Genomic DNA, 26434 nt, shown 5'->3' with positions numbered 1-26434 from the left:
GTCGAGTTGCCTGCAACTCATAGTGACCCTATGTACAACGGCCCTAAACTCTGTTCTGTCCTGTGCCAATCTCATTGTCTCCAACACGCTCATCCCGATTACCCCAGTCACTGAATCAGTCCATCTCCTAGACGGCCTTCCCCTCCTGCACCTGCCTTCTGCCCTCCCAAGCTTGATGTCCTTCTCCAAGGACCAGTCTCTGCTTACAACATGACCAAAGTATGTCAGACGAAGCTTCAGAATCCTTGCCTCCAAGGAGCATCCCGGTTTAACCCTCTCTAGGGTGAATCTGTTTATTGTGTGCTGAAGTAAAGTTAGGAAATACAGAGTTAAAATTATGTTTCCTGTAGGACTACTCAGAACTTTTCATAATTCCTGCCCCTGCCCCCCATTTCTAAGAGAAGATGAATATAGAGTGCAGTGCTTTCCAAACTTATTCTGGAGCACCTGCTAACACTCTCAGGAGACTATTCTGATTTTAGTCTGTGTTCAGAATTTATACTTTTAAAAGTAGATAACATTTTTTTAAAAAAATCAGTTTTGTAATGGTGCAACATAATACACATATAGACTTCCAATTCTGTACCTTCACAATATTTTTCCAATGTGTAGTATCAATGTTTTAATTCCTAATAATGGAGAAACTTGAAGCACTGGCCTCCTGTAGCCAATGGGAATGACACAGTGGCTACGACCAGAAACAAGTGCTGCTATCTTTTAAGAAAAGCAGACTACTCCTCGGTGGGCTTTTTTGATCACTTTTCTGACAGAAAAATATATAGAAGAAAGTCATTTGTTTCTTCCTAGTTTGGAGAATTTTCCTTGTGGATGGCATTTTAAAAATGAAATACTAGGCTATGTATACCTACCATGCCATCTGAAAATATGTTTTCTCGCCCGCTCTTTCAAATAGCAGATATTTAACATTAAAAGGAAAACAAGCCAAGATTCCTACTTTCATGTATATTTAATATGTGTGAGCACTGCTAATAAACTTTCTATTAAAACTATGCATTGTAAATCATTCTATATTCTTGGAAATATCTTTTGGTGTCTAAAAATATAACTGACAATGCAAGAATAGAGGAACACTATGAAAGATTGCTAATTACTTAAGATGCAACTAGTTTTAACATATCTTGCTTTAATATTATATTAACAATAACATGAAATACTAGACCCACTCATTAAAAGTAGGAAATATCTTCCACAATTTTCTCTTAAGTCCTTGCCAGTAAAATAAAGCATGAAACAAAAGTAAAAAGAAATAATTATTAAATGGAGATAGAGTTTTAATTATTTGCTAACAATACTATATAAATTGTACACCTCAAAGAAAATAAAAATAATATTTTTAATAACTTTATTATGAGAGGCATCCAAACAGCATAGTTCTTGCATATCCATAGTTTGATGTGTATATGTTATTGTTTTTTTTTTTACTTGGGAACTCTGGAAGCTTCATGGGTAGGAGTAGGGCCTGCCAACCCAAAGTTTTGCAGTTCATGTTAACCAGCTACTCCCAGGGAGGAAGATTGACAGTTTCTTCCCAAGGATTTTATAGCCTCAGAAAACTGACTGATCAGCATGTAACAACAACATTTATTAACTGATTGGCTAGATAGTAAATAAGAAGGTTACAATTGAATTATCAGGATAGAGAGTCAGGAAAGAATGATGCCATAAAAATTTAGAAAGAATGAAATTGTAAAGAAACCTTGACAATTGTGTTAAGTACTGCAGTGAATCCTATGGATATTATTGATGGTTTATAGGCCATTGGGTTCCTTCGGTAGAGCCATGTTAGTCAAATAAAGAAAGGAGAAACCAAATTGTGAAGGTTGAAGGATGTAATCAAAGAGCCAAGGCATTTATTTGAGTTTGATAGTAATTAGAGTTGAAAATGCAAGGGAAGAATACTTTGTTATTTATTTCCAGAATTTTCTTTATCCTCCCACTTGAGACTGAAAACTGTTTGAAGATAGGATCTTTATTTCTGAACCCTGTCATGCATATATTTATTTAGCTTTAAATATAAAATCTGTGAATGGAAAGTTTTCAGATTACTGAAAGAGTAAAAATACAAATTAATTGGGTTAAGTTCTTACTAAAATAGATAAATCTAGCTTTTGATACACTATAATAGGTTAGCTATTGTTAAGAGGAGCAGTTGTGGTATTACTCTTCTTGGTGCCTGTTCTTGCACCATTCTCATCACTTTTATTCATGAATCTCATTTTGGGCTTTGTTACAGCTATGAAAACGACCAAGTCAAGCATGTTTCTCCCGTTCTGTGGAATGTGATGAGGAACATTTGGCTTCAGAGTACTCGGAACCTGAATTGCCGAGGCCTTGGAGCCCAGCCCTGACCACCAGTAAGCCCACAACACAATGAACAAATTGAACTTTCATAACAACAGAGTCATGCAAGACCGCCGGAGTGTGTGCATCTTTCTTCCCAATGATGAATCTATTAACATCATCATAAACGTGAGTAGATCCAACTTTGTTCTATTTATAAGTTGCCATCAGATAGATTCTGCCTTTTGGTAACCCTATGTTTGCGGACGAGAACTGCTCTGTATGGTTGATTCCTATCCTCTTTCAAAAACAGATTGTCAGGCCTTTCTTCTGAGGCACTCTAGGTGGGTGGGTTTGAACCCATCTTTTTGTGTCAGACACTTAAAACCATATTCCAGTTAAGACTTTGTATTAAGAGTGAAATCGATGCAGAATGAGACCTAGAATTAATAATCTGCTCATATTTTAAAGAATTCTATTAGATAAAACAGAAAACAGCAATTTTAGAAGTTAAGAAGTTTAGGGAGCAGTGAGTTTATGCCAATAAGGAAAGAACAATTTGGAAAAGGAAGGTGAGAATGAACAGACAACTTGAAAAATGTATTCAGTGTCACTAGATTGTACATATAGAAACTTTTTAATTAGTGTGTGCTTTGCTGTATATTTGCAAAAGAAAATGGAAGAAGTTATGTATTTTTTGAAAAAAAAAAAATCCAGAACTCTATGCTAGCTCCTACTCAGTAGCCTTCACACAAGAGGTAATAATCATTCTCACCTTTATCATCACAGAGGCCACCACAGTGGCTACCACATCAACAGACTAGAGTATTCCAGCAACTGCAAAGACGGTACAGGACCGGCAACAAAAACAAAAAAAGTATTTAGCACACATAGGTAAAACTTGGAATCATGGTATAGAGCAACTGCCTTCAACATTCCCTTCCCTGGCATAAAATGAGAAGACTCTGGCTCCTCTCTTATACAACAACAAACACATTGCTGTTTATTTAACTTTCTTGTTGAAATACAGTTTTCTTTGAAGTATGGCATGAATTTAGACCTACTTTTGAGTTCCTTTCCACATGTATGAAATGATAGTAATTGCCTCTTTGTGTATGTGTGTATGTGTGTAGGTGTGTGTGTCTTGATTATAATGTAATAGTTGCTTAAGTCTAGCCAGTTTCAATAATATGATGCACAGACTATGTTTTTGAACATTAAGCTGTTGCTTATGGGTCATGAACCAGTGTCAACTCTCTTACTTAACTTTAACATTGAAGAATATCCTACTACATATTTTAACTCTTGAAAAAAGAAGTATGCTGAACTGTGAGTTTTTACAAATGTGTACACTTAGCAGCCTCCATCTAGCTCTACATAGAGGATGTTTTCAGCATCCAAAAAAGATTTATATTTCTCCTAGTTAGTGGCCTTCATGTAAAAAAAATTATTATCATACTGACCTCCATCACCATAGAATAGGGAAATACTAAAAATGTTGCAGAATGCATCAAAAGAAGATGGAAGAATGCACACAGGTAGAGAACCCAAAAAAATTGGTCAACCCTGAACCATTGTTAGAAGTAGCATATGATTGAGAACCAGTGATAATTAAGGAAAACGTTCAAGCTACATTGAAGATATTGACAAAAAATAAGACCCTAGGGACTATGGAATTTCATTTGAGATATTTTGGCAAAACAGATACATGCTTACTAGACTACATCAAGAAATTGGGAAAACAGCTACTTGAGCGACTGACTGAAAGAGATCCCTATTTGTACCTATTTTTTAAAAAAGGTGATCCAATGGAGTGGGGAAAGAAACAATATCATTAATATCATATGCAAGTAAAATTTTCCTGAATATTATTTTTAAATTAATGGAATACTACATCAGCAGAGAACTGCCAGAAAATTCTAGATGGATTCAGAGGAGGCCAGTACAAGGGATGTCATTGCTGATGTCAGAAGGATCGTGGTTGAAAGAAAAATAGCAGAAAGGTGATTACTCGTATTTTATTGACTATGCAAAGATATCTGATGATAACAAACAATGAATACAGTTGAAAGACTAAGACTACCACTACACTTAATTGTGCTTGTGAGAAACCTATATATAGATCAAGAAGCAATTGTCTGAACAGAACAAGTGAATACTCCACGATTTAAAATCAGGAAAGGTGTGTCAATTGTATTCTTTCTCCATAACTATTCAATCTATATACTGAGCAAATAATTTGAGAAGCTGGACTATATGAAGAAGATTGTGGCATCAGGATTAGAGGAAGACTGATCAACAATATGCATTAAACAGAAGACACAGCCTTGTCTGCAGAAAGTGAAGAGGACTGAAGCATTTACTGAAAAATAAGCTTTGATAGATAGACAGACAGATGGACAGTTCAGTGGATGGGTGAATGGATGAATATGGATAAGAAGGAGGGAGGGAGGAGATTACATCTTGACATCAAGAAAGTAAAAATCATCACTACTAGACCAATAGTCAACATAATAACAGATGGAGGAAAAAATTGAAATTGTCATGAAATTGTCATCAAAAATAAAAATTGTCAATGATTTAATTTTACTTGGACCCATAATGACACCAATAGTAACAGCAGTCATGAAATCAGAAGAGATGTTGTTTTGTGGAAATTTGTTGTCAGGAACCTCTTAAAAATACTAAAGGGCAAGATTATAGACTAAGGTGTGCCTGATCTATTTTATTGGCTTCCTATTCATATTAAAGTTAAACCGTGTATAAGGAAGGCCAAAGGAGAGTTGATGCCTTTGAACTGGGATTTTGGCAAGTATTGAATATTCCAGCACCACAGCACTAATGCTGGAGAAGAGTATTGAGTGTACAATGGACTGCCAAGAAAACAAACAGATCCATCCTAGAGAGGGTTAAACAGGGCTGCTCCTTGGAGGCAAGGATTCTGAGGCTTCGTCTGACGTACTTTGGACACACTGTAAGGAGAGACCAGTCCTTGGAGAGTAACATCATGGGAGGGTGGAGGGACAGCACAGGAGAGGAAGACCCTCTATGAGGTGGATTGATTCAGTGACTGGGGTAATCGGGGTGGGTGTGTTAGAGAGAGTGTGATTGGCACAGGACAGAGCAGGTTTTAGGGCTATTGTACACAGGGTCACTACACGTCGCAAGCAACTTGACAGGACATAATGACAACATTGAGTATTCCATAAACTGCCAGAAGAACAAATTAATCTGTCTTGGATGATGTGTAATCAGGGTTCTCCTTAGGATGATGAAACTTCATCTCACGTATTTTGGGCTTGTTGTCGGGAAGGGACCAGTCCTTGGAAAAAAGGCAACATGTTGGAAAACATAGATTTGCAAAAGAGTGGAAGACCTTCAATGAGATGAATTGATACAGTCACTATAACAATGGACCAGAGCCTGGTTGAAGATGAAGAAGGTGGTACTTCATAGGGCAGGATTCTCATTTGTTGTTCATTGGGTCACTGTGAGGAGTAGACATCTTGGTGGCACCTAACTAACTTAGGTATTTAAATTAGTTGCTCTGTTAAGAATATTAAATGCTATACTGAGTACCTGCAGCATTTACATATCTTCATGAAAAATCCAGGTAACAAAAGCCAGTGCTTAATAACATAATTGTTTTGTTCCATGATCCCTAGAGTTTCTTTATTTACTAATAGAACCTCATGTTTACTCCTAGGGATTATCTGAGTATTAAACCTGCCTGTTGGATGAATGTTTTCACTTGAGCAGACTTTCTAATGATAGACTGTATTCTTGCCCAGAATACCTGAAAACATTTTACAGAACATATTTATGTGGTAGAATGGTATAACTTTTTGGAAATTGGTGTTCATTCAGTCATTCACATATGTAGGCTTATATATTTATTATGTGAATTTATTATTATTATTATTATTATTATTATTATTACATCATTCTTAAAAAAAACAAATTAGAAGGATGGGAAATCATCTGTGCAGTTTACTGCCTCTGAAAACCTGATGGAGGGTCAGCTATTAAGCGGCCCACACCACTACCACCACAACCTTTTTACATAAGGCATTCATTTAGTGCTTTGATTAGACTGATTTCTCCAAGAATGTTGTCTGCATGCACACTTACAACAGCAATATCAAACAGATGAAAATAGTTGCTGTAGCATCAGTTTCTACTTAGTGGGCCCATCAGTCTCTGAGTAGATCTGTACTACATTGGGTTTTTAATGGCTGATTTTTCAACAGTAGTTTCCTAGGCTTTTCTTTAGAGACATCTGAGGGTAGATTGAACTGTCAGCCAAAAGTTAACTGAATGTTTTACATTTAAAGGAGCTTTGTTGTTGTTATTTTGTCTCTGAGTCAGAACTAACTCATAACTGACCCTCCACTGGCTTTTCAGAGGCAATAAATTGCAGAGGAGATTGTCCACCTTTATCGCACAGAGCAGCTGGTGGATTTGAACTGTGTGCCTTGGGGTTAGCAGCACAAATCCTTACCTACTAGGTCACCAAGGACTAGGTAAAGCAAATTATAATCTTATACTGGCATTTTTTTTCTATTAGGTAATAAAAAAATGTCTGCTCGGGAGAATTCTATTTTTCTGAACTTAAAGGATAACAGCAGTTGTTTTAAATGGGCTGTGGCTGATGTGTCAACTCATAGGGCCACTCACTTAATGTTGTGTAGTCAGAACTGACTTATTAGCTGACCCTCAGCAGGTTTTCAGAGCCTAGAAATCACACAGGAGATTTTCTTCTTCCTCAGAGCAACTGAAGTATTTTAACCTCTTGACTTTGAGTTGACAGTGCAACTCCTTACCCTCTAGGGGCAAAAGCTTCCTATGGGGTCACTGGGACCTATTTAATGCATTCTTCCAGGTAGAGTTAATTTAGTGGTATGAAATGCACCCCAGAACTTTGGTAATTCTGAATTTTCTATTAGTTGCAATAATAGATACTAACTTTTTTTATTATCAGATAAATATGGAAACTTGGAAAATTTGGGTAATGGCATCTTTTGAGGTGGTATAAATTGAGGCTGAGATCTTATATTTCCTTACTTGGGCTAGTAGGGTCATTGTGAGTCAGAGGCTAAAGCCCATGACAACTAACTACAAAGCTAGTATGGGGGTTTTCTTTGTCTGGAGAATAAACATTCTTGCTTAATATCAAAGCACTAACATTTAGACTCAAATTTTCTTATTTAAAATTTCAATAAACAGCATAGTTCTATAGCTTGTTTTAACTTCTTAATACCACATACTGTATAACACTTTTTAAAAGTTCTTATTTCTCCCTGAAGATTAAAGAACTAAAAAATTTCACGGTCAGCTAAAATGTAACCTAACTTAAAGACTCATAATAGTCAAATATTGAAAACTCAAGCTTGTTTTCACAGTAGGTATGACTACAAAGTTACAGCCTTTTTTAATTATAGTTTTTTAAACAAGAGCACAGTGCTTGACTATTGTTAAATAACTTTATCAATAGGCTCAAAAGCTCAATTTAATTGCATGGAATTTGTAGAGGAAATAATGTACAACATTGTTAAATTTGAAATTTTTCTCATAAGTTTTTATTACATTTCATGCTTGCTACTTTGTGTCCTACACATTCTAAATGCAAACTAAGGATAAATTGTGCAATGAGGACTTGCACTGCCAACACATAGGTGCACAGTTCGAATCCACCAGCTGGGTTTTGGGGAGAAGATAAGACAGTCTCCTCCCATTTACTGTGCAAACTACTGCCTCTGAAAATCCACTGCAGGGTCAGCTATTAGTTCTGACTCGATGGTACAGAACAACAACTAGATGTTAAGAAATTTTAAGTCCTAAATGTATAGAATATAGCTGTACTTGGGCATTTTATATGACAGTGTTTTCTCCATTTTTATCTTCTTTAAGTTTTTTATAAAGTAGAGTTATAGTCATACAGTATACAAACCCCAAGGTCTTTTTTAAAACAAATATTGGAAGTGATATAGAAAGTTAATAACAAGGAAATGACCTCAGATGACCTAAGTCACTCTCTTGCTCACTGCAGTTGAATTGGTTCTGACTCACAGCAACCCTCCGTTGGATTTCTCAGGCTATAAATCTTAATGAGAGGAGACAGCCCATCTTTCTCCCATAGAGCCACCAGTGCATTAAAAACTGTAAGGCATATAGTGCAATTCACTGTGGTCCCTCCACAACCCTATACCTGAGTTCCCTCCAGTAGCCATATACACACACAAATACTCATGATTTGCTATTGTCAGATGTGTCCTCCAGTGCTTTTGGTTGTCCAACATTGATGTATTTCTCCAACATTTCTGGTTGACGTGTTTATAAAATGGTTTACTGTATAGGTCAAGGTGTAGTTTGTAGTCATGAGACAGAGGACAATTGGAAGTCTACAGGGGACTCAGACTCTTGGTTGTCACTCATCAAACATTGACTGAGTGTGCCTTTTATGTATCCAGAACAAAAAGAAAGCACTGTTTTGACCTCACTGAGTTACTGAATTGGTTGTTACTCAGACCTTCAGTATCTTTTATTCATTCTAGGGGATAAGGTGCTTCAGTTGGTTGCCATTTAATAATGAATGTGGAAAACCACAGTAAACCTCTTTCACTTACTGCAGTTGGGGTTGCCAACAGCTCTGAAATGCTTCTTTGTAATTATCAAGGAACTCTGGCATATTTTTATTTTCCAAATCTGAGTTTTTATAGTAAAGTGTCATAAAACATTATTAATCTAGAGTTAACTGACAACATAAAATTTTTTAAAAAGGAAATTGGTATCATTTTCATTTCAGAAAGAATCCGTAAAATAATAGTATAAATGAGAAGAGAGAAAGCAGCATGCTATTTTAGATTCCTAGTCTTTACTTATAAACTGTCTCATTATTTGACAGATCTTATTTGCAGTAGTAAAATAATCTACTTTCTGATTATTTTACACATTTTTGTTGTTGTGTAATGTTGACTCATAACTGACCCTGAACCACATACCCTTGAGTTGGGAATGCAGTTCCTTACCATTAAGCCACGAGAGCTCTGTCTGTTTGCAGTAATGAAGACTAAAATGCAGGGTGAAAACAGTACTGGTTGTGGTTGTTCAGGTGTGTGACAACTTAGCTGGGCTTTGATCCTCAGGTGATTTAACAGTTACACAATGATGTTATTTGAAAAGCTATTTAAAGATCAAATTTGACAGATATTTAATGATGCAGTGATATTCTATTTTGTGGTCTGATGTGGTTATCCTCTGTTTTCACAGAACATTGATTTTTTACATAACAACTTGGTCTTTCAAACCTACTCATGTTGCTGTGTGAGGAGTGAGTGTAGTAAAGGTGATAAATTATCATGTTACATATGGTTTAATAGATATATGCATTTCTTTTAAAGCGTAAATTAGTAGAACTATAAATTTATACCATTTTCATATTAGCTACATGACTTCATACATTCTGAGTTCTATTGTTCTGTTTTAATAATATTAAGTTATTGATCTGAGTAGTCCCTTAAAATCAGTCCTGATTCTAATAAACAAATTTTAATTCAACAACAAAACAATAATTCTAATAAGCTTTGCCAATTCCAAATCACTGTATTACTGAACAGGACTGCTACCAAAAAAGAACTTATTTTATTAAATACTTGAGAAAATGTTAAGTCTGTAGCTTTTACAAACTATTATTTAAAGTGTGACTTATGGAATAACTTACTCCCAGATTTAGAAATTATTTAATTTTATTATATTTGAATTATGATAGGACTCAGAAGAGGAGTATGGTTTAAGTATTAAAAGGATACTAGACAAAGTAATTTGTTACAAAAATAAGAGGTAGAAATCAATTTATTGTGCAGTATATATTTTGCTTAGAGCATCAAGAGGAAAAATTTTCTTGAAAATAATTGCCAGAGTAATACTTTTATTAATCTGAACATTAGATATTCCCACATAAATGCTGAAAAATTAATTTCTTATACACCGTGGTTTTAGAGTAAGTCTTCATCCATGTTTCATAAAATTTATGAATCTTTTGCAAAATTGCATTGGCAGTTTATTACTGTATTTAAAAAAGTATATTATAATAATCATTATTAAAATCATTTCCATAATGATAGATAGTTGTTTTCCTAGTGTCCACTAGTCCTTTCCAGATACATACTTCCATGCAGTAAGCTACCTGATTGTGGCTTACTGTGATAACATTATTGAATTGCTATTTCAAATTGTGCTGTTTTTACTCCCAACCCCACAGGTGAAAATTTTGTGTCACCAGTTGCTGGTCCAGGTGTGTGACCTTCTCAGGCTAAAAGACTATCACCCCTTTGGACTTAGTGTCATACAAAGTAAGTCTTGATTGAGTCCCTTCACTAATGGTTTTAGTCACTCTCTGAAGAAATGACATTTTATAGCTATAACTTGAATCATGTATATTGTTGTTGTTGTGATGTACTGCTGAGTCAGAATTGAGCTATAGGCTGACCTTCTGACAGCTTTTCAGAGGCAATCTTTCTCTCAGAGAAACTGGTGTATTTAAACCGCATGCCTTTACTCGGGAGCACAACTCCTTACCACTAAGCCACCAGAGCTCCCTTAAATGACGCATACTACTGTAAAATTGTGCTTATCAACATGTATATGAAGTGAGCATAATTTTACTCTGACCTTCATTTAACACACACACACACAAACACACACAATCAAACCCAGTGCCCTACAGTCTCTTCCAACTCATAGGAACTCTCTATCTGATTTCCAAGGCTGCCAGCCTTTATGAGAAGAGACTGCCTGTTTTCCACCTGCAGACCAGCTGGTAGATTTGAACTGCCAGCCTGTGGATTAGTATCCTAGTCTGCTGAGCATTATCTGTGCATTATGTCACCAGGACTGAAAGGAATTCTGGTGGTGTATTGCATTATGTGCTGTGCTGTCAACCCAAAGGCTAGGTAGTTTGATTCCACCGTTTCCCTGTGGGATGAGGATGAGCAGTATCCTCTCATAAAGACTGTGTAACAGTCTCCTTTCATGAAGATTTATAGCCTCAGAAACCATGGAAGTCACTGTATGTAACAAAACACAGCATGTAACAAAACAACTACCATCCTGAGAGTTGCTATAAGTTGAAATTGACTCAAGAGCAATGGGTTTGATTTTCATCCGTGGATCCCATGAAATTAATTCCAAGTGTAGTGCAAATATTTTGCCACACTGTTTCAATGAATACAGAATAGGAATGCTCTAAAAAAATTATCTGTTCTTCATAAAGCATTGTTCAAAGTCCCACTTGGAAATGGACTATTATTATCAGTGTTTCAAGCAATTAAGTTGGTATTTCTATCGTCTTTCATTATTTTGCACCTTTTAAAAGTCTTATGTGAGGTAAATAAAAACATATTTTGTTTAAAGAATATTATTCCAATAGTGTTGGAAGTTAGACAAGTTATATTGACTCTAGAAGCTAAGAAAAAGTGACAGCAATTAAGATTTCTTAAATATTTTTAAGCAATACCTGTTTTACATTGTGAAAACTAAAAGATATTTAAGAAATCTTACATCTAGTACATAGGATTGTTTTTGTGTGTAGCATCTTATTTTGGTTTTGGATAGTCTATGAATGCAGAATATGGTTATAAATCTTAAAGCTTTAAAAAATATTTCTTTTAAAAATGTGTTTTTTTATCATTTTATCTCCTTTTTAAAATTTGCAGATAATGAACATGTGTATATGGAGTTGTCACAAAAGCTTTATAAGTATTGTCCAAAAGAATGGAAGAAAGAGGCCAGCAAGGTACGCCAATATGAAGTCACTTGGGTGAGATTGCATTTATGAGCAAAAGTATTTTAATTTGTTTAAAAATGTATTTTAGTTGTTATAGTTTAGGAAGAAATTAATACTATGTTAAGCAGTGCAGAATAGGAAAGGAATTCAGTTCTAAAATGCCAAATTAGTCAAGTATGAATAGCTTACAACCCATAACAATAAGTTCAGAGATTTGGTAAAATAATGCCACATAATAACTTTTTTATAATCTTGGAATAATACTTTTAAATGAAAAGTCAAGATAGAATCATAGTATTTGTTCATCTTCTATAGCAGTTCCACTTATCAAAACTGATATTCCAGAAGTAAATTTTAAACCTTTTTTGTTGTATTTATAATTGATTGTAAGTATAGTATACTTATTATTTTATTATACATGGTGCACTAATTTTTAATTTTAATAATTGTTTTATTATACATGGTGACTCTCTTTTCAGTTAGGAGTATGACTGAGTAGTTTACATGATCTTTTCTATATCATCCAAGTTAGTTAAGTCAGTAATAAAACCAGTGTCTAATCCTCCATCCTCCAATTTGTATTTAAGAATTCTTGCAATAAGCTGAAAGACTACTTCAAAGCTAAGTACAAAGTAGGGACATGAAGGTCTGAATAAACAAACAGCTTATTAGAATTTGGTATGTGGAATGTCAGAGGAACAAGAGAACATTTGTAATAAGGAGCAAATGGTCACAACAGGGGACAGAGCAGTGAGAGGAGCTGGATCTCAGCTAGAAATTTCCACTGGCATTTATTTTTATCTCCCCTTATGTTGCCATTGGCATTATAGTGAATGAGAACTTGAGGATCAGGTAATATGATGGTGCCCATTATTCTCTATAAGTATCTGGTTTTAGGTGAGCTTAATATCCATATGGAACATCTGTCTACCTAATATGAGCCTCCATTCATTAGAAGTGTATAAAGCATTCTTACGTTTAACAGTGTATATCAAAGAGTGGTATTTTGGTTGCTTTGGAAGCTCATTTTGAAGTCACTAACAAACAATTTAATTTCAATGTGTTAGGGTATTGACCAGTTTGGACCTCCTATGATCATCCACTTTCGTGTACAGTACTATGTGGAAAATGGCAGATTGATCAGGTATGTGGAGAAGAGTCATCTAAATTTTTTCCCACCCCCCACCCTGGTGGCAATTATATACTTTTCTAACCTAAGAAATTATTTCTTTAAGTTTGTTGTTGTTCTGCACCTCCTAGTAGAATGCTTTACATAAATGCAGGGTTCTGTTGTAAGTCTTTTTGCATCTTAATGTATTCTCAATCCCTAAAGCAAACAAATGTTATAAATTATTTGTTGAATGAATGAGTAAATAATTGAAAATTGATATTAGACTATCAATAAAAATATTGACTATGTTACCGGCTTACATTTTCTGTATTTCAAATTTCCCATGATAAATCAGTCACCAGAAAGCTTTCTTTCAAGAAAGAACAAGCTCTTTTAAAGGGTTTTATTTTTTCCAGTGGAAAGTAAGCAGGAACCCTCTCCTATAAAGTACACAGTATTTGTAGACCCTGATTTTCTTTCTGTGTTTAAGGTCTTTGTTTTATTTTTGGCAGTAACTTTACAATTAAAATTAAGACTTAGGAACTGTCCTATGAGAATCTTGATAGAGTTGGCAGTGGCCAGTTCTGAAGGTAGATGCACAAGGAATAACGTAGTCATGTTCCACATCCAGAATTCATCATTCAGAGAGTTCAGATAATCATGTGTATGCACACTTGTGGCACGTGGTTACATGTTCAACTGCTAACCAGAAGATCAGCAATAAATCCACCAGCCACTCCACAGAAGAAAAAGTGACGGTCTGTCCCATAAAGATTAAAGCATCAAAACCTCTAAAGGGATAGTTCTACTTGATGTTGTTGTTGTTGTTGTATACCGTTGCGTTGGAATCCACCCATAGCTGACCCTCCAGTGGGTTTTCAGAGGCAATTAATTGCACCAGAAGAGATTTCCCATCCTTCTCCCATGGAGCAGCTAGTGGCCGCCTTGAAACATGTGCCTTGGGGATTGCAGTGCAGCTTCTTGCACTAGGCCACCAGAGCTCCCTGCTTTATCCTATAAGGTCTCTTATTAGATGGCATTGACTTGACAGGACACAACAACAGAATTGGAAAAGTTTTCAGAAGTTATCTTTTGGCTAATTGAAAAATCTTAACTCTAGTCACACACCTCATATTGTCCATTTGGTCAACATCTAACTTCATATAGTAAAACCCAAACCAGACCCACTGCTATCTGGTCAGTTCCAACTCCTAGCATCCCTCCTTTACGTCTCCAAAGTCTTTACAAGAAGAAACTGATGAACACAACCTATCAACAATGTGTTTGCAAGTGATATGATATGCTCAAAGCAAGCAGATACATTGATAAGTTGAAATGTTAATAAAGGAGACGGGATGTAGTAAATGCAACAATTTCTCACACATGTGTGTCTCTTGTATACAAGGCAGTCGTGCTGCCAAGCTTATAATGGTACAGTACACATAGAATGTGTCTTTTATAATAGTTCTATTACTGGCTTATGACTGGACCATACTATACTTTCTATACAAAAAGTTTACTATTTAACAGTGTGTACTGCAGCTCATAGGCAGCAGTTTACAATCTCATGTGAGAATTGTAACATTATCACTGTTTATTTTTTTTTTCTTAAATACTACCATGAAGTTCATCATAGCTCCTTTAAAGAGCACAACAGTGTGTATGTGGTAGAAAATCAGTGAATACTGTTGCTCACAATTTAGGCCTGTTGTATTCAAGAAAAAATATTCCTCAAGCTATTAAAAGATCAGCTCTGCTGAAAGCTGCAAGGCTAGCAATGTGAGCAGGACCTATATTAGATATAGAGAAACTGCTGGTGCACTGGACCGAGGAGCAAGCACAAACGTGAACCCTTCTCAGCTTGTTGAGGATCACTGCGGAGGCGCACCAATTGTGAGGTGTTTAACCAAAGAGCAGGACCACACCGCAGTGCAGGGCTTACAGACATCCCAAATCACATGAGCATCCAGTTTCACAAAACCTGTCGTGGACGTTATTCAGTGCGCGACTATAATGTGAACTTTTACTTCATTTTGAACTTTGAGAAATCCCATTTAAAAGAGATAAAGGTGTACCATACTGTAGTGTATTGTTGAGTCAGATCCAATGTGTAGCTGACACTTCAGTGGATTTTCAGAGTTGGTAAATGGCACAGGAGGAGATGGCCCACCCTTCTCCCACAGAACTGCTGGTGGGCTCAGACTGTGTTCCTTTGGGATTGCAGTGCAGCTTCTTAACATCAGGCACCCAGAGTTCCCTGTACTGGACTACTGAGTGACATAGGAAAAATTAACTCTTAGTATTTGTATCATCCCAAATATACATTAAGAAATACATTTTTAAAAATCGTCACTAAGAAATAGACTTTCTAAAGGTTGAGAAACTTCTTCAGTGATTTATGGTTTATATAATTTTTCTTCCAATTTGTCTAGTAAGTGTGGAATGTGGTAGAAAAAAAATGAAAATATGTTCTTTAGCCACTAATTAACTCCCTGAGTGTTACAAATGCCTAATTCATATCTGTATTTCTACTCTTTGCCCCAGGGATGAACCAGTCCAAACTTGGTGTGGTCAGCACTTTAAAAGAATTTGTTGTTAATTGTCGTCAAGTCAAGTACAACTCATAGAGACTCTATGAATACAAGACTGAATGCCTTTCTGTAACTATTGTTGTTTCTCCAAGTGTATAGAGTTTCCATAGGCATGTGGTTTAGGAAGGGGATGTCACTCCTACTTCCAAACCTGTTATACAACTGGGAGCTCCACCAAAAATTCCTTATTGGGAAACCATTATGGTATTTGATACCCCAATGACACAAGGTTCAGAATCACAGCAAACCCAGATTACCTCAGTAGAGCAAATTGACAGAGTCGTGTACGAAGTAGAAGAATGTTTCTACAAAATATAACACTAGTCTCACTTAGCAGTGGCTAAGTGTCATCAAGTTGGATACAACTCATAGTGACCCTATGAACAAAAGACCTGAACTCTGTTCTATAATTAACATAATTTCTTTGTGTTTATAGAGTTTCCAGAGGTTTCTGGTTTAGGAAGTGGATGCCACTCCTACTTCCAAACCTGAATCAATCTGGAATGTCCTCCAAACATGTCCATTGTGGGTAACCATTAGGGTATTGATACAACTGTGGCACAGTGTTTATCATCACAGCAACTCCAAGTTATTCAGTACAGCAAATAGACAAACAACTGGTGTAACACTTCATTCTAACATTGATAAATTTGGCCCAAGGGCCAAATTTTGCTATTAAGCTATGATAAACCAAGCAGACCCTCCACCCTTGGGTCCTTGACCAAAACGAGTAAAGGTCCAACCAACTTAACACCTGCTTGTGGAGGGAAAAAACCAATAACACAAACCAGACACAACCCAAGATTTTCCTTATGTGACCCCCATAAATACACGAGAAATAAACTTCTAGAATGGAACCACTGCACAGGAGCCTGAAAAGTATTCTATCCCAAGGGGGGAATTACATAAATTCTTTATTTTAAGCTCTCTATACTTAAATGTGGCCTTGGTTAAAGTAAATGCTTGTGTTCTTTTTATCATCAACTAAAAAGTTCTAAATCTCAGGCAAGCAGTCCACTAATAAAGCTGACCCTCTGGCAGGTTTTCGGAGACAGTTAATCACATGGGAAGAGATTGCCCACCTTTCTCCTGCAGAACAGCTGGTGACCTCGAACCACAGCTGGGATTGCAGCATGCTTTCTTGCCGCTAGGCCACCAGAGCTCCCTAATAAAATAATAGGGAGATAAATAATGGCATTAAAAATGCATGCACACACATGTTATTGTGTTCTATTGATGCAGAACGAACCCTTAGCTGACCCTCCAGCAATTTTCCCCCCTCTGGTGCCTTAATGGGTAAGAAGCTGCTCTACAATCCCAAAGGCACATGGTGCGAGGCCACCAGCTGCTCCATGGGAGAAGAATGAGCAGTCTCCTCCCATGAGATTAACTGCCTTTGAAAACCCTCTGGAGAGTCAGCCATGGGTTGGTTCCGACTCTATAGTACAGAACAACAACAAATCTCTTGGAAGAAGATTGCCTTTCCTTCTTCCATGGAGCAGCTGGTGGACTTGAACCATGTGCCTTTGGGGTTGTAGCACAGCTTCTTACCACTACATATTACCACTATATATGCGTTCACTTTGATCACAAGAGATCATGTTTTGCCTGTAGCATATTATGGACCGCGTTTTTTTTTTCTCAGCACTTCTTAATGTATTCAATGGTGACTTTGGTGTAGTGGCCAAGTCATAATCAGCTGTGCTTTCACCACATAGGCAGGCAGTTCAGATCCATCTACTGCTCCATGAAAGTTGAGCAGTTTCCTACCATGTGATTTACAGCTTCCAAAAACCCGCTGGAAGGCCTGCCTAATCTGCTCCCTCTCAACAGCACATAACAGCATCACCAATATATGTCTTGGAAAAAATGAAAGCAAGGTGCTGCTTAAAGGCAAGGATAGTGAAAATTCATCTAAGATACTTTGATACATGTTGTTAGAAGAGGACAGCCTTTGTAAAAGGACCTCATGTTTGGAAAAGTGGAGGGTCAGTAAAGGGAGGGGAAGCTCTTCAAAGAGATGAATTGACAGTAGATGGTATACCAATTGACATATTTCAGTTAACAGATGCTGCTCTGGACTTGCTCACCAAGTTGTGCCAAGAAATCTGGAGAACAACCACTTGGCCAACTGACTGGAAGAGATCTATATTTGTTCCTATCCCAAAGAAAGGTGACCCAACAGAATGTGGAAACTACAGAACATGCAAGCAAGATTTTACTGAAGATTATCCAAAAACGACTGGAACAGCACATCAACAGAGAGCTGCCAGAAGTCCAGACTGGGTTTAGAAGGGGTCGTGGTACTAGGGATAGTGTAGCTGATGTTAGATGGATCTTGGCTGAAAGCAGGGAATACCAGAGGAATGTCTATCTGTGTTTCATTAACTATGCAAAGACATTTGTGTAGATCATAACAAACTATGGCTGACTCTGAGAAGAATGGGAATCCCAGAACACTTGATCGTTCTAATGCGAAACTTATACTTGGACCAGGAGGCAGTCGTCAGAACAGAGCAAGGGAACACTGCATGGTTCAAAATTGGGAAGGGCGTACGCCAGGGATGCATCCTATCTCCATACCTTTTCAACCTATATGCAGAACAGATTATCCGGGAGGCTGGGCTCTATGAGGAGAAATGTGGGGTCAAGATTGGTGGACGATTTATCAACAATCTGTGTTATGCGGATGACACAACCCTGCTTGCTGAAACTGAGGAGGACCTGAAGCGCCTGCTGCAGAGTGTCAAGGACTGCAGCCTACAATATGGATTGAGGCTCAATGTCAAGAAGACAAAGATTCTCACCACTGGACCAATTGGCAGCATCAGGATGGATGGTGAAGAGATTGAGATTGTACACAGCTTTAGTTTGCTTGGCTCCACAGTCAAGTCTTGGCACCAGCAGCCAGGAAATTAAAAGGCGCATTGCCATGGGAAAGTCTGCTGTTAGAGAGTTGGACAATGACCAAGGAGGATAGAAGGAGAATTGATGCCTTTGAGCTGTGGTGCTGGAGAAGAGTATTGAGAATACCATGGACTGCTAGGAAAACAAACAGATTTGTCCTGGAAAGGGTTAAACCGGGTGGCTCCTTGGAGGCAAGGATTCTGAGGCTCCGTCTAACATACTTTGGACATGTTGTGAGGAGAGACCGGTCCTTGGAGAAGGACATCATGCTTGGGAGGGTGGAGGGACAGTGCAGGAGAGGAAGGCCCTCTATGAGGTGGATTGATTCAGTGACTGGGATAATTGGGATGGGAGTGTCAGAGACAGTGCGATTGGCACAGAACAGAGCAGAGTTTAGGGCTGTTGTACATAGGGTCGCTATGAGTCGCAAGTGACTCGATGACACATAACAACAACATAACAATGGGACCAAGTATATCATAGTTACTGAGGATTGCACAGGGTAGGGGAAAGTTCATATCTTGTTCATGTGGTAGATTTGATGGCACCTAACAACAACACATTTATTTCTGACTTTAATCGTTTGTAAAGAATATGTTTTGTAGGAAGTATTGTGATTGATATGGCATTTACCTTTTATGTTTAGAAAGTGATACTCTTTATAATCATAACAAAAAAGGAATTTAGGAAAGCTTTTAGTTAATTCTGTTTATGAGAAGAAAACAGTATTTGAAAGAATTTGTTCTTAAAAACATTGTATTTGTGTTTTGAAAATAAGCACATAGGAAAACCCCCAATATTTAAAGTTAAATCTCTTTTTAGAAGGATATATATAGAAACAGTTTTAGAAGTATGAGTCTTAGGGGAGCTCTGGTGGCCTGGAGGCAAAGAGCTGCAACTACAATCCCAGAGGCAAACGGTTCGAATCCACCAGATGCTCTGCCAGGGAAGGAGGGACAATCTCCTCCTGTACCAGTCAGAAGTAAGAGTCTTTGTTTTTTATAGCAGAAACAAAAAGCAATAAAACAAAGCCAGAACTGCCTCTCCAGTAAGTCCTTATTTATACAATGTATGTAACAAAATTATTTGAATATACAACAAATGTGGGGGCTTCTATTCTAAAAACCTTGTTAAATGAAGTACTTACCAGATTGAAGTGGAATAATTAGAATCTTTTTTCTCTTACTCTGAATGAATCAAATGTTATAAGCCTTAGGAAATTTAGTTTTACAGTCTGAGTAGTCTGATTTGGAGTCTGGCACACCTGTGGCCTCAGTGACACAGCAGTCAGGTAGCTACAACCTCCTCTTTTTCACTGATGGAGGAAGAAAGGGTCTGGAGGAGGGAGAGACAGAAACAGAGGCCTCCTGTCACTGGATGGATAGCAGGATTTGAGTTCTGTTTACATGCCATTGGATTTTTCTGTCAAAATGTGAGTTTTGTTTTCTTTTCTTTTCCTAGTGACAGAGGAGCAAGATACTATTATTACTGGCACCTGAGAAAACAAGTTCTTCATTCTCAGTGTGTGCTCCGAGAGGAGGCCTACTTCCTGCTGGCGGCCTTTGCCCTGCAGGCTGATCTTGGCAACTTCAAAAGGAATAAGCACTATGGAAAATACTTTGACCCAGAGGCTTACTTCCCATCTTGGGTAGGCAAAGTTTTCTATGTTTCTCTAGATTTTCTGTGTTTTCTCTATCATCACACAGTGTGCTGTTATTAATTTTACTATAAGACATGGGAATACAGATATTCTGTGGCTCGTTAAATCTTTCATGATGGCCAAACAGAAACATGACTGTAACACTTGAGTTACATGGCCCACACAGTGTCTTGACATACTCTTGCTACTTATCTGTTTATAGTTTATGGGGAAGAGGATTGCTGTCTATCCTTAAATATAGTGTTGGAAATTAGAATTTCTGTCCTTATTTTGACATTTCTGTGGGCTTGACTGTTTTTATCTACTGTTAATAGAATAGCATTTTCCCTTGTCTGGAGGGAGGAAAACATTATTCTTTATAAGGTGAGATCATTCATAGGCTTTCCTCTGCTGAGAAAACAAATACAAGTACATAAACTCTTGGCTCTGACCACTAACACGTTCACTCAGAAGAGTGACCCAGTTACTGGAAGCAAGAAACTTGCTCCCATACTTCCGTCCATTTGTGTTTCCATCTTATCACCTCACCTGTATCTCATGGAAAGATCCTGTCTTACTTGGTCCCACCCTATGGTGTTTCTCTAAATCCCTCCTGTATTTTCTTCCCTTTTCTGCATCTTCTGCTCCTCCCGCACATTGACTCTTCTTCAGTAAGTACATACAAAATTTGTTCTTGCCCATCCCTCCTCAGGAAAGAAAAGAGGGAAAAGGGAAGAGCTCCTACTCTTATTTTCCCTTCTTAGTCAAGCACCTTAAAAGAGCAATGAGTATGTAGTATTTTAGCATCTTTGCTTTTCTGTATATTTTCCCAGTCCATTTCCACATGTCTTCTCCCACAGTTGCACTAATGGTCCCCTCCCTAACATGATTTCTATTTCTGTGAAATCCATTAGATCCTTTTTTTCTAAATTTTTTTTGCCACATGCAACACTTCACCACTCACTTACATCTTGGGAGATCTCACATGAAGTAATGCTTTTAACAACCACCTACATGCTGGCAACTTCCAAATCAGTTTGTCTTCTCTTACATTTTTTGTTACAATTAGCTATACATAAACACTTCAGTCTGAAAATGTCTCAAATTCATTATCTTCTCATTTAAGTTTTATATATTTCTACTTTCTTTCCCAGTAGGCTTAGTGAGTGGCACTACTATCCACTGAGTTATACAAAAATTTCAGATACAGACATCTGAAGAGACCTACAGAACTCCCCTTTTTCTTTCATCCCTTGCCATTCAGTCAATTCCACCTACTAACACCTTGTTTCCCCTCACCCAGCTTGCAAAATAGATGCACATTTCTGTTGTGACTGTTGTTAACTTCCTAGCTGAGATTTCCTTTGTCAAGATTGTTTGTACTGTTTCCCAGGTCTGGCTCCCATCTGTACTTGGCAGCACTATTTTGGAGGTTTGTCCTTGTTTCAGTCTTTGCTCCACAGCTTGCAGATTAAATTATTTTGTCACCTATTTGTGGGAAGTGCAGGCTCCCATGTATGACCTCCAAGCTCTCCCTTGCCTGTGTTTTCAGTTTCCTTTCTGGTTGCCCTGCACTTTGAGCTTTATGCTCAAGCAACATACATTTTTTTATTACCCTGAATCTAACGTGTTTTTTCACACTTTTCAGCTTGCTTTATTGCCGTTTCCTTAGACTGATCTCCTCTTTTCACTTTGCTAACTCCTGTTCATCCTTCAAGGCTCAGCTAAGCATGGTTTCCTCTGGCAGACTTCTCTGGACTTAAGTCTCTGAAGATAAATCTATCATAGTGTGGATTTTCTTGTTTGGTTGGTTGAGGGTTTTTTTTTTAAATTTTATATTGTTTTACATAAGCAGTATGCATAGTATGAAACATTGTGTTTCATACTATCCTTCATTCACATTGTGTTTCATACAATTATTCCCATTCATTATGTTTTCTAAAATTAATCACCACTAAACTATGCCCACTGTTATGCTGTCTTTCCACATCACCATTGGATCTTTCCCATTTCCTTTACTCTTACCTCCCCCATCCGCCAAATTATATAACCCTATGATTTCCACCGTGCCCATCCAGCATCAAATTAATCTTGTCTAGTTCTTCAGCCTTTACACTGAGGTACTTAATCACTTTTTGTTAATTGACTTTGTTTTAATTGAATATCTCTTCATTAATAGTCGTTAATTGCTTTGTCTGCTAGAGAGTTGTAACTATCTAAATTTCAGTTTATCACATTACCTTTTCCATCTATGACAGCATTGCCCCCTACTGAGAATCGTGGTTGTGTCGTGCTGAGGCATCACTTTCTCTGACCTTTTATTTGTTGAAGAAAAACCACATACATAAAGTATCAACTGTTGAACCATCGATGTAACTGGACCAAAATGAGTTCATATTGACATGACCTACTTGTCATCCTATAGTCACTGAATCGTAATAATTTAAACCAGAGTGTCCCAGTTAATGCACCATGTCACCTAGGTTGCTGAATTACCATTCCCTTTGAGATGACCAGAACTTGATACTCTTACAGATGTTATTTTCTGTATAATCTTTACCTGAAAAAGATTGACAGATACTTATTTAAATAATCTTTATATAAAGTCTAGGGTTCTAGAAATAAAAATTAATACCAAAACTTGATAAATCAGCCAATAATTCATGTTTAGTTATCTGTAAAATATTTAGGACAGAGAATGAAATTGTAAATATAAAGATAGTATTTTAAAACTAAACATTCTGAACATTTTACTCTTTTTGTTCACTTTATACAATCCTTGCCATGTTTTGTAATCCTTATAAAATCATCTAAGACTTTAACTAATCAACACCTTTCTCTTAGCCCGCAGCTGTTGCATACTATATATTTTTGACATTTAAAGGCTTACACTGTTGTCCAATGAAAATCTAAGCTGCAATGAATAGTAAAGAATGTTTGGATGACTTTGTTTTGTCTTACATGCTTAAATAGAATGTTCATATTCAGTCGCTTATGCAAGAACCAAAAATGTTTCAGAGAATTCTTCCCAGTCCTCTGCCTTTTTTGGATTAACATTCAGAACCTCCTACTTTGTGACTGTAATTTTAGAAGAGTTAAATAGGATCCAGAACCTGAAGATGTGCTGACAGTACATGTATTTCATGATGCTATTAATTTTGCAAGTACAAACAGTGGTGCATACATAATTATCCAAGCTTGCATGCCCTTTTTCTTGGTGCTTTTAAAACTAAAAGAACACACACACACACACACACACACACACACACACACACCAATTTCCTGAGATTTTTCTTAGGAACACAGCGCTGCAGTAATAATGACTTTGTAGCTTTCTAATATTAGTGAATTCTGCCTAGTAATTTAACAGTTGGGGGAAACATGACGATGGTGGAAATATTCTAATGGAAATTAGCCAATTTACGTAGCCTATTTTAGGTTCACTTCCTTTCATCATTTAGGGCTATGGGTAGTGCTTACATCCCTCCAACAAATGTTGCATTGCACATCCCTTGTATTCCAACAGGTTGTTTCCAAGAGGGGGAAGGACTACATCCTGAAGCACATTCCAAACATGCACAAAGATCAGTTTGCACTGACCGCTTCCGAGGCCCATCTTAAATATATCAAAGAAGCTGTCCAACTGGATGATGTCGCTGTTCATTACTACAGATTATATAAGGTATACAACAGCAAAAACTGCAGCTTTTCAGAAGACAGATACTTTCTCCATTAGGAGAAGTTTTATTGAAAACTGTTATTTCATTTTAAAACAGCCTTTTAAAAAGATTTCATTTAAACTGTTACTTGTTATCACAAGTTGGTCTTCGAAACTTGGATGATTTTCTTCTGGTCTAGAGGTTGATGTAGTAGTTTTTCATGTTCCTAATGAAATAACAAGTACTACAAATTGTGATTCATGTTTCTCAATGATTATAGAATAGTTATAATTTTCCTCCTCAAATCTTCTTTTCTGCTTTTAGAAATAGCATTTGCAACTTGTTTAATGCTAATTTTTATGGCCCTCAAAGTGAGACTACACCAACATTGTGCCCATAATTAATAATAATGTTACCCCATCTGCTAGAAGGATAAGGTAGAATTCCTGGATATGGTTTGTGAGGCTGTGAATCCTTATAAAAGAAGAATGCCACAATGTTTTCTTGCAGAGTGACAGTGGGTTTCAGTTGCCAACCTATTGTTTGCAGTCAGCCATATTAACCACCATGCCATTAGGACTCTTAGGGAACTTAAATGATTGACCAAAAATCACAAAACCAGTGTCTCAGAGGCACTATTCAACCAAGGTCTAAACAGCAAAGCCTGTGTCCTTATGCCATGAGACTTCCTCCCATCTCAGAAGTTTGCTGTTTTTCATTCTGTCCTGTCATCTAAGTGTCCTTTTTTCATCCTGCCCACTAGTAACTTGGGTTGGTCTCTCTAGGGAATCACTCATCCTACAATTTATTGTCATCTTGCCTTGTCTTCCTTTCCCCTTCCTCAGTTCTACTTTTCCCACAAGTGCCATTTCATTGGCAAGTCATCCTGAATTCCCACTTTAAGCAATCACAGGTCTATTCTCAAACCAAATGGGAAGTCATTAAAATGGTGATCCATTGGTCTTAACTGGCTGGGACTGAATCCCATTTTTGCCTCATGCTGTATGCCATTAGGCAAATTACTTAACTTCCATATGCTTCAGTTAAATGGGGACAGTAACATACCTGCATCTCAGGATTATTGAAGAGTAAAGGACTTAATGACTGAAAAGTACTTGAAATCCAGCCTATATTAAGCACGATATACTTGCCCATGTTGCTACTATTACTATCTTCACCACACCCTTTAAGATTAGTGTAACTAGACCATTGGAGACTGGACTTGACTTTGAATGTTTTGCCAGATCATCATCCTGGTATGTTCAGAAAACATAATAAGCCCAAGAGGTGTGTTGATAGTGTCATATTATTCTTGAAAGGCATACTCGAGATCTACTTGGCTCTGTCCCTGAAGGAATGTTTTGTTTGTTGTCATTGTTCCCTTAAGAGATTTCACTTATGGTTCTATAGATAAATCTAAATTTACACTATGGTACGTAGTGTAAGAACATGCAGAGGAATGACATTTTTACTATCAGTGTATATTTTAAAGTTTATTAAAAGTTTGAATGCTGTATTGGAAAGAATGTGATTTTGAAATTACATACCAGTTAGAAACCTTAGGTCACCACTTAATATCATGGGATGCTGGGCAAATACAACTGTAGTCATGGGTGATACCAAACACTTCACATGTTTGGGAGGATTCTATGAGATAATGAATCTGAAATAGCTGGGTGAGGTGCCTAACAGATTAGTGATTGCCCAATAAATTACTTGCCCACTGCCATCAATCCAGTTCCAACGCATTGCTACCCTTTGCTGGGTGTCCTAGCTGTAAATTGTATTGGGAGGAGACTGCCCATCTATCTTCCATGAAGCAACTGGTGAATTCAACTTCTGGAGACATATCACGTTTGGATTAGCAGCATTCTTTGCTACAAATTATATCACCAGGGCTCCATGCTCAATAAATAGAAATGTATTTTATTGCTTTATTTGCTAGAGGAGCTTGCTATTTTAACGAACGCTCTTAAGGGTCTATAAAGACATACATACCAAATTTCTTTTTTTATAGAAAAAGAGATTTTTAAAAATATGTAAATAAAGTAGGAAAACAAATAGTACTTAATGGGTAGAGTTTTTAATCTTTGGAGAAATCAGTTAGCAGCTATTAAAATGTCTGCTTTTAGAGGCTGCTTATAAACTGTCAACAATGTAGACAGAGACAGGAAATATTATAGGGAGAAAAAATAAAACTATGTCCTTCTACCACCATACATGTACAACCAATGTTTCTACAACTGTAGTCTGATTTCAGGAAGCAGTCAAAACAGCTCTGAAAGTGAAATTGGCTTAAAATAATGTACATCATGATAGAGAAGATTGAAACTGTCAATGAATTCATCTTACTTGGATCCACAATCAACAAAATTGTTACTAACAGTCTGAAGATCAGGAGATTGGATTGTCCTGGATTAGATTGGGGAATTCTGTAGTCAC

At 37.0% G+C, this 26434-nt stretch overlaps 1 protein-coding gene across 2 annotated transcripts in view; it reads left to right on the top strand.

Annotated features, from left to right (window-relative positions):
- The first annotated feature begins 2252 nt into the window (after positions 1-2252).
- FRMD6 (FERM domain containing 6) overlaps positions 2253-26434 on the top strand; it is a 55954-nt gene continuing 31772 nt past the window's right edge. The window contains exons 1-6 of one of the 2 annotated variants that reach the window (XM_006894366.1): positions 2253-2490; positions 10562-10652; positions 12015-12094; positions 13153-13229; positions 20156-20342; positions 23860-24015. In XM_006894366.1, the coding sequence (XP_006894428.1) occupies positions 2392-2490; positions 10562-10652; positions 12015-12094; positions 13153-13229; positions 20156-20342; positions 23860-24015 (690 nt within the window). In that variant the 5' untranslated portion in view covers positions 2253-2391. Of the gene's footprint in view, positions 2491-10561; positions 10653-12014; positions 12119-13152; positions 13230-20155; positions 20343-23859; positions 24016-26434 lie in introns of both variants that reach the window. The other variant, XM_006894365.1, reaches the window with a different exon arrangement.

Source organism: Elephantulus edwardii, unplaced genomic scaffold, assembly GCF_000299155.1.
Source record: "Elephantulus edwardii isolate Elephantulus edwardi_28Jun2011 unplaced genomic scaffold, EleEdw1.0 scaffold00140, whole genome shotgun sequence".
NCBI classification, from domain to species: Eukaryota; Metazoa; Chordata; class Mammalia; order Macroscelidea; family Macroscelididae; genus Elephantulus; species Elephantulus edwardii.
The sequence above is the reverse complement of the archived record's forward strand: the minus strand, read 5'-3'. Positions and strand labels throughout refer to the sequence as shown.